Source organism: Sphaerodactylus townsendi, linkage group LG02, assembly GCF_021028975.2.
Source record: "Sphaerodactylus townsendi isolate TG3544 linkage group LG02, MPM_Stown_v2.3, whole genome shotgun sequence".
Taxonomy (NCBI): domain Eukaryota; kingdom Metazoa; phylum Chordata; class Lepidosauria; order Squamata; family Sphaerodactylidae; genus Sphaerodactylus; species Sphaerodactylus townsendi.
Window position 1 is genome coordinate 75,374,771 of NC_059426.1, and position 8,961 is coordinate 75,383,731.

The following is an 8,961-nucleotide window of genomic DNA, read 5'->3' on the forward strand; positions in this document are numbered from 1 at the left end:
TAGCTTCTATGTGAATATAAACCTCCTGCATATGGTATCAGACACTTGGTTCAGGTTGTCTAAACTGTCTTAACTGTGGTTTATTTCTATTGTTCATCTTATTCAGGGAGAATGTCCAAAAAGCCCATTGTATATTGGACTCTCAAAATGTAGCTACTGAATCTGTTACAGAAAGAGACTATTAAATTGTGTTAATGCACTAAATACATTCATATCAAAAGAGGTGTCCATCTATTGAAGGCTCTTTTTGTTGGATTGTTTTAATGTGCTGCTTTTGGCGTAGGTTCATGGAGGTTTGCAGGGATCCCGCAAGAGCAGAGACAGTGCTTATGTGGAGCGCAGCTTCTCTTGAAGTTGTGTGCTTACCCCAGAGCTTCCCTGCTAGTTTCTGTTCTGGCAGTTTTTCCTTAGCGCTGTGTGGTTTACCATCTTTTAAACATTCTCTCAAGTACAGAAAGGTGTTTTATAAATACATTTCAGCTGCTGCGAGTATTTGCACCACAGCATTGTTATCTCTAGGATAGATTTCAATTTAATATTTTTGACTGGAGATGCCACGATTTGAACCTGTGACTTTCCATATGCGAGCATGGTCACTGTCATCAAGTTATGTCCCTCCCTACTCACACCCAGTTAAGCTTGTGCTGATCCAGTCGTGGGCTAATTTGGCCCACAACTAGTCACCCTCTATGTCAGCATGTTGTTGAGCTAGATGGGCTTGTGTGAGCCCCTCCCCCTGTTTCTTGGTTTTAAACCAAATGGTTAATTGAAAGGTCTATTTTGGGACTGAGTTCAGCAGTAGTTTTATCTTGAAGCCATTTCACATGGCCATTTCTGTGTATGGTAGATGCATTCCAAAACTGAGAGATTCTGGTTTCCCACTGTATCTGCTCCTGTCAGGTTAGTTGCATATACCCACTACTGCTGACTGAATTCAGGGGGCATACATTGAAAATGCTGGGGGGAAGAATTAGGACTAATAAAAGGAAACACTTCTTCACACAACGTGTGATTGGTGTTTGGAATATGCTGCCACAGGAGGTGGTGATGGCCACTAACCTGGATAGCTTTAAAAGGGGCTTGGACAGATTTATGGAGGAAAAGTCGATTTATGGCTACCAATCTTGATCCTCCTTGATCTCAGATTGCAAATGCCTTAACAGACCAGGTGATCGGGAGCAACAGCCGCAGAAGGCCATTGCTTTCACATCCTGCATGTGAGCTCCCAGGGGCACCTGGTGGGCCACTGCGAGTAGCAGAGAGCTGGACTAGATGGACTCTGGTCTGATCCAGCTGGCTTGTTCTTATGTTCTTATGTTCTTAGTTTTACCAAGTCTTCGCAAACCACCACTGCAGCTAGATTGTGAAATGACTGAATGAATGTGACCTTCAGGTGAATCCGTGCAAAAGCATTAGTAGACAACAATATCCACCTAGATTAGTACAGGAATGCAATATTCATTTGACTTTACTCCTTCTGACATCTATATTTCCCTGAGTTCACAAGTCTTTTCTTGATAGGGAGTAGGTTTCTGCCTACAAGGTATCAGTGCACAAGGCAGAGGTATTTAAATTAAACCCTGGAAAAGGAGACAGCCCTACAGGATTAGGCGGTGGGGACTGAAACAAAATCCCTGCATCACCTGGAAGGCCAAATGTAATTTAATTTGCTTTTTGGTCATACAAAATCTCCTATGCTGGAAGCTAATATATTTGAAAGTGTAATCTTCAAAGGAGCTAAAATAAGGAGGACTCTTGATTCAGCAACAGCATGGTGATAAGAAATTTGATGAGTTACCATAACGACCAAGCAAAGACCTACCACTGTGACTTTTACCTTTCTTTCTTGGGGGAAATGTAGAAATTAGGACAGTGGCACAGAAAATGTGATAATAGCAAAAAGATTGGAGACTGAGGAACACGTTTTTGTTGTGCATAAATCTGCATAGGAGCTGAGCAGGTTAAGTGGTTAAAAATGGGGGTGCTGATGAATACTTTTTCTTTCCCCCTAAAACCGCCAAGCCATTGACAGTCCTGACTGTATATTTGCTTCCAATATTCTTTCCCAGAGATGACTTCTTTCCTTCCATTTGTTACTTCCCCCCCTCTCCCTAGTCTGCAAGAAGATATCTGAGCTTCCCCAAAACAAGATTATGGTTGACAGACTTCCTTTAATTAAAAGGAGACAAGGTGCAATAACATCTGCTTACTGAGCATTTGGATTTCAGCTGTTCAGTCTTGTTGTGGATTCAAGAGAAGCAGAATGTTTTTCTTTTCTGTCTTGTTCAAGTGCAAGAGTTTGTTCCACTTCCTCCTCTCACCCTGGGAAAGGTGCAGAACTGTGCATAAAAAGTGGTCTAATGGAAAGCAAGGAAATGTGCTGCAAGGAACAACTTAACGTTCAGGATGGGTGGGAGAGGGAGATTGAACCTCTTTGCCCATACCTCATCCCCCCCCCAATGAAATGCCAGCTGATTTCTTCCAGTGGAGCTGTGAGACTAGAAGTAAAATTGTGCCCCCCACATGGTTATATATGGAATTTATTACATTCATCCATCCACGCACACTATAGTCAATGGCAGTCGTTGCCTCATTGCTTGTGTGTGAGCCCATAAATATAAAGCCAAGAGGAGTTAAGATAAACCCCCTTTAATGATGGATTTACCATTTTAAATAAATCTATGCAGGGATAAAACTGGTGGTAAACTTTACCACTTAACTGCAGACAGCATAAGTTTGTGTTCTTAGAGCTCTGTATCTCACCAAGTTGCTGGTGTATACTGAATTTTGAAAATGAATATTTTTTGAGACTGACATTTATGGTACATTAAGCTGAACACTGGAAGTGTATAACTGCCTTTTGGATTGCAAGCGTATGTACATATATTGACAGTTTCAATGTTTCTTTGATGAAGTATGTCTGCAGATGTTGTTAGAAGTAACTGTTTCATTTGCTTTGCTCTATAATCCTTTGTTTGCTTAGTCCTCAATTCAGAAATAGTTACATGCTGCAAAGTATTGTTTAAGGCAGGTAAAACATGGCTATATGTCTAAATAATAAATCACCTCAGGGGGCTCAGACAGGATGAGATGCACTCCTGCCTGTATCACAAAATGCATGAGATGGCAATGCCATCCACATAATCTTGTGCTGATAAAAATAATATTAGATACTAATACACACTCCATCTTCATCAGAGGATTGCAGATTCCAGTCTAAGAAAAACTGCACAACTAGTCCTAGTTGAGATGTGCTGGTATCCAGTCAGGGGTTGCTATTCTTGTACAGTGAGACAGATTCAACACACAAATTTTTATTCAGTAGGGGGATTCATAGATGGCCATTAACAGGTATACTAACTTAGTACATTCCTTGCTGGATCTGTGTTGCTCAGTTCAGGGGCGTAATGTCCATTGGGCAGGGTGGGCATCTGCCCAGGGCACCACCTTGTGGGGGAGCATCAAAATGCAGGGTTTGTTTTGGGGTATTTTTAGTGGTTTTCCATTTTTGGCCTGCAGGGGGGCGCAGTTTTTAGGCTAGTGGCACCAAAATTTCAGTGTATCATCAGGAGACTGTCGTTATGCTACCCCCCACATTTGGTGAGGTTTGGTTCAGGGAGTCCAAAGTTATGGACTCCCAAAGGGGGTGCCCCCATCCCCCATTGTTTCCAATGGGAGCTAATAGGAGATGGGGGCTACAGTTTTGAGGGTCTGTAACTTTGACCTCCCTGAACCAAACTGCACCAAACTAGGGGGTATCATTACGACAGTCTCCTGATGAGACCCTGAAAGTTTTGAGACTGTGCCTTCAAAAATGTCCCCCCCCCCCCCCGCCCAGCCTGCAACCCCTAGACAGCAATGCAGAAAACTCAATGCAGAACAAAGATTCTTGGGCAAATTTCTAGGATGTTCCTGCAGGAGGTGCATTTTTGGACGTATCAGCACCAAAATTTCAGGATATCATCTGGAGACAGTCCTTATGGGACCCCCCAAGTTTGGTGCAGTTTGGTTCAGGGGATCCAAAGTTATGGACCCTCAAAAGAGTAGCCCCATCTCCTTAAGGAGTCCATAACTTTGGGAGTTCATAACTTTGGACTCCTTGAACCAAACCTCACCAAACCTGGGGGATAGCATAAAGACAGTCTCCTGATGATACGCTAGAATTTTGGTGCTGATATGTCTAAAAATGCACCCCCTGCAGGCACCAATGTCCTGGTGCAAAAAAAATTTGGTTTGGTGCAGTGGCTGCCCAACTCAGGTTTTGCCCAGGGCTATAGTTTGCCTTGTTATGCCCCTGGCTCAGTTATTGTTAATTTTAATATATACCTCCATCTAATAGTACAGACTCTACCTAGGCATAATGGACCACCCCCCCACCCCCGGTGCCCTCTGATAAACACTGGTGAAGTCCCTTCCGAACATTGTGCATCAGAACACTTCACTATCTTTGCACTGTGTTGGTTTGCCACCCGAAGAGGGAGGAAGCGGTCTGAGGGTGCAGAAGGAGACACAGAAAACCCTATTGTGTGGGTAAAATTTGGCTATAGCCATTTGGCTACAGCCAAAATTTGGCTACAGCCATATGCAGCACAGGGGACAGATCCGGCACTGGGCAGCACGTCTGCTGTCTCCCAGTAATAACTTCCCCCCAGCCTGATGCATGGGGGAAAACACCAATGTCCAAAGCAGCAAGATACTGGGAGCCATCTGGGTGCTGGCCTCTGGATGGACTCCCCTTTCTGCCAGGAAGCGTGCCACCCACAGCCCCTGCCTGGGCATGTGGTTCACAGGCTCACTCCACCCCCCAGGCCTCTTATGGAGGCCCCCACCAAATGGGGAGGGCCAGCACGCAGGCTCCTCCTTTCCTGAACAGATCAGTCCCCATGCGCAACCCGCCAGGCTGTGACAGATGAAATGCAAATAACAGCAGCCATCACTGTAACCAGAATTCCAACAACCAGAAACTCAGACCCACAAGGAAGGGAGGGCGGGAGAAGCCGGCGGCGCTTGGGCGGGAAGAGGCTCAGGATGGCTCAGCCTGCCCACATAAGGTTGCGGCCCTGCCTCCTCCAGGTACGTCAATTACTCATGCCAGCAGCTGGGCAGCCCAGCCCCACACCTGGCTAGATGCCAGCACTGTGCCTGCCCCTCTCCCTGCCCCACCCACGAGTAGCAACGGCAGCCAAGGTAAATCTCAGCCACTCTTTTAGGCAGAATGCTGGCCATGGATCTTCTTCTCAGTTTTTAATAGATTTCTGAGATGCAAGATCACGAATGGTGTGCTTGCCTTTGCAATTTGTTTTGCATTGCTTTGCTTGTTTGCCTTTCAAAATAATTTAAATCAAAGAAGCAAGGCTTGGTCCTATCAGCATACTAAAATAATTTCCATTGTTTATGCAGCTTCGTACAAAGCTCACTCTTCCTCTCAGGCAGGGTAGAAATCTCTATATTGTAGTTAATAGAACTATTCTTGATTTACACACTTCACCCCTTATTATTCATGCAAATAGTGACTATTTAATGAGCAACAAAGTAACTTTTTTATTAGTTTCTGCAAATAATTTGAATACAGCCAGAAGTCTGGGATTATCTACTGCTGTTGTAGTGCAAATCAGATTTCTGGCATGTCTAATTTATTCTTGGAGCAGGCCTACCCTCTCTAGCTGCCAGTTGTTAAAATTTATCATGTTTCATGTGTTGAGACTCATGACGAAGCACTCGCTGTTTTAAGCAAACAGTGCACCTGAAAAAAATAGATGTGATGACCCACCTAAACCGCTAAGGTTATTTATCAAGAAGGTAGATAGAACAGTTGCCAGTATTTCTTAGCTATTAGTGAGTTAATTTTTCATCGTTTGGAGGACATGACGTTTTGTGTTTGAACATTGAAGAGCAGCATCACTCCCCTGCTCTGTAGTTTTATAGTTTGCTTCAGAGATATGTAATACAGTATTCAGCCTTGTACATTAGATTCTTTACAGTGCAATCAGGAGGTGGCCTGACCCCAGCACTGGTATAGATGTCACTTGCATTGACATTTTGCCTCACACCAGTCTTTTTACAAGATGGCTGTGGAGCACAGAGAGTTTTATGGATGCACAATATCCCTAACATTTCATTCTAGCTGCAGGAAAAGCTGCAGATGCCATGGAAAGCTGTACTGGCCACAACTAATGTAAGAAGATATCTTCTTAGGATGTAATCAGTACCTGTGGGGTCATCTTGCTTCCCAAGTATAAGAATGAATTTCAACTTAGGTTACTCAGTGTTCCACTGTACTATGTACAGTTTTAAATAATATGTATGTTGGTAAAAAAAAAGTAGCAGAATTCTAAGATTTATGTACATTAAATTGTTATTAATATCCACTTATCTCCTCACAGGAGTTGTCTTTGCGGGTGACTGTGGCAGAATGTTGTGAAGATGGGAGAGCTGAAAATATTGGCCATGTCGTCATAGGTCCTGCAGCAGGTGGCATGGGCATCACACATTGGAACCAGATGTTGGCCACCTTGAGGAAGCCAGTGTCCATGTGGCACCCACTTCGACGAAGCTAAAGACGCACTTGCACCTTGGTGTGAATAATCCTTCATGCTGCCTAAACTCTTCCAGGAGGCTTCTGTGTTTCCAGAAACTGTTGGCAAACAGAGTTTACAACACTTAGGAGCAAAAACTATTTTCCCAGTTGTTTATGGAAAACAAGTAACAACAACAACAGAAGAAGAAGAAAAGATTGATTTCCGAATAGAACCAGAGGAACCTTGAAAAGCTTTAGAGTATTCAAGCATAGATGCGGAAGTTACCAGAATACACAATAGCTTGGGATAACTTGTTGCTTCAACGGCTTGTCTACAAATCAGATGAACTATAGCTCCATCATTCTAGATGTCACCAGCTTGGGCAAACCCACTGAAGCTCCCAAACACAGATTAATTTTATACTGAATATTGATGCCCCGTGGCAGCCTTTTCATCAACTGGGATATGGGTATGGGGACAGGGTTTGTAGCAAGCTTGATTTCACCCTTTGAGTTCAGCGAATCTTGCTTCCAAACAGGTGTATTTGGGATCCTAGCTGTGTAACTCTGTCACTTTCATGGGAAGGCTAGATTGATTCAATGCAAAAAAACCCCTTGATTTTAATGGGAAAGACTTCTTCCAAGTAAACATATTTAGTTTTACAGCCTCATCATATCATAATCATTTGCATCTTCAAGCTGGTGCATATTCCAGAAGAGTATCGGTATTAGTTCATTGCAGCAAAGACCAAGAGGCTAGCAAAAGAACTCTGTTCTAGTGTGAGCTTTTGTGGGAAAGGACCTTCAGATTCATGAAATGTACGTGTTTCATGTGTATGAGAAAGTAGACTTCCCCAGAAAGGCTCATGGCTATGAAAAATCGATCCTGAAGGTGCCCATTGGCTTCTTTTTCCCCTCTTCTTTGCAACAGTTGCTTTTACTCACAAGGTGTTTTGCATCACAAAGACCTCACATGACCATCCAAGAACTCTAGCTTAAAATGCAATCCTGTTTAAATGTAGTATCTTAGTGATAGCATTACTATCACTTAGAGGGTTCCTTTCTGCCATTAATTTCTTACCACCAAAGGTGCTTGGTCACTATTATGGTAGGGTTACCAATTCTGCATTGGGAAATGCCTGGAGATTTGTGGATAGAACATGGGGAGCACATTGTTGGGACCTCAGCAGAGTTTAATGCCATAGAGTCCACCCTCCAATTTAGCCATTTTCTCCAGGGGATCTGTAGTCTGGATACCAGTTGTAATTCTGGGAGATCTGCAGGTCCTACTTGGAGGTGGACCCTGAGTTGTGGTTACTTGGTAACTGTAGATAGTGGGTGCTTTTCTTGGCTCAGTTTATGCCTACTTTGAGAGCAAAAGCATTCAGAGAAATGCACACCAAAGGAGCTTGTATGTGATGTGGATGTTGATGCATGTTTGCAGCATTCCTCCTGACAGGGATGCATTAGGTGACTTCAGATCCGCACCAGACACAGGATTCTAAAAATTTCCATCCAGTATCTAAAGGAGTGGCTTCCCAAAAGAGAAAAGAGAGGTTTCCCAGTTCAAACAAGCCCTTACGTGCAATCACTTGCTTTGTTTCCTTTGGCTTACTGTCTGCACAGTGTTGAAATACTCTGTCATTGTCGCTTCTCGGCCTTTTGGCTAAGATCAAGTGTGTAGTACTCTATCATTAGCAGAATCAATGAGAAAGCTGCACATCACACAAACTCTGTACCTCAGAATCTGTGAATTTGGTACGTGGTGGAAAGGATCACCATTTTCATACATGGTAAAAATGGATTTTTATTAATAAGAATTGTGAAAATTAAATTTAGCTAGTTACTGAACCTGTTAAAATAATGTGAATATGTGATTTCAATAGAATTGCAAGAGAAGGACTGTCGATACAATGGATACCCCAACGTGTTTTTCTCCCAACCAGTTCTGCCAGTCATCTTGAGCAATGTGAGCTTGGCTTTGAAAGGTCTTTTGGACTAGCAGGGTATGTTACTTTTTCTGACTTGAACAGGAGTCATGTGTGTGGACACTGCCATACCTCTGTGATCTGAAAAGCGCCATTGGTGTAAATATCTTCCCCAAATAATTCTCTTAATGTGTTGGTATTGATTGACATCACCCATGCAAGAGCAGAACCATGACTACTAAAGTATATGTTGAATATCCATCTCTCTCTCCCTCCATCTATTTGGTTTTGGGAATTCATCAAGGAAGCGCTTTGGCCTTTTGAAACTTAACTTGTTCCTTCACATCAAAATGTATTGCTTCATTAAGACCCAAGGTGTGATAGATTTTGCATAGTTTGGAGGAAAAATATTTCCCACCTCATTTAATAAAGCTGCATAATTCTCCTATGTAAGTGAAGACCTCAGTAGGGCTAGTTTACAGAATAGTCCAGTGGAAGGATGTCTAAATTCACTGT

At 43.0% G+C, this 8,961-nt stretch overlaps 1 protein-coding gene across 3 annotated transcripts in view; it reads left to right on the forward strand.

Annotated features, from left to right (window-relative positions):
* Positions 1-8,704, forward strand: part of SYT12 (synaptotagmin 12) — a 69,555-nt gene extending 60,851 nt beyond the window's left edge. For all 3 annotated transcript variants that reach the window (XM_048486409.1, XM_048486408.1, XM_048486407.1), the window contains one exon: positions 6,384-8,704. In XM_048486409.1, the coding sequence (XP_048342366.1) occupies positions 6,384-6,557 (174 nt within the window). In that variant the 3' untranslated portion in view covers positions 6,558-8,704. The remainder of the gene's footprint in view (positions 1-6,383) is intronic.
* Positions 8,705-8,961: the final 257 nt, after the last annotated feature.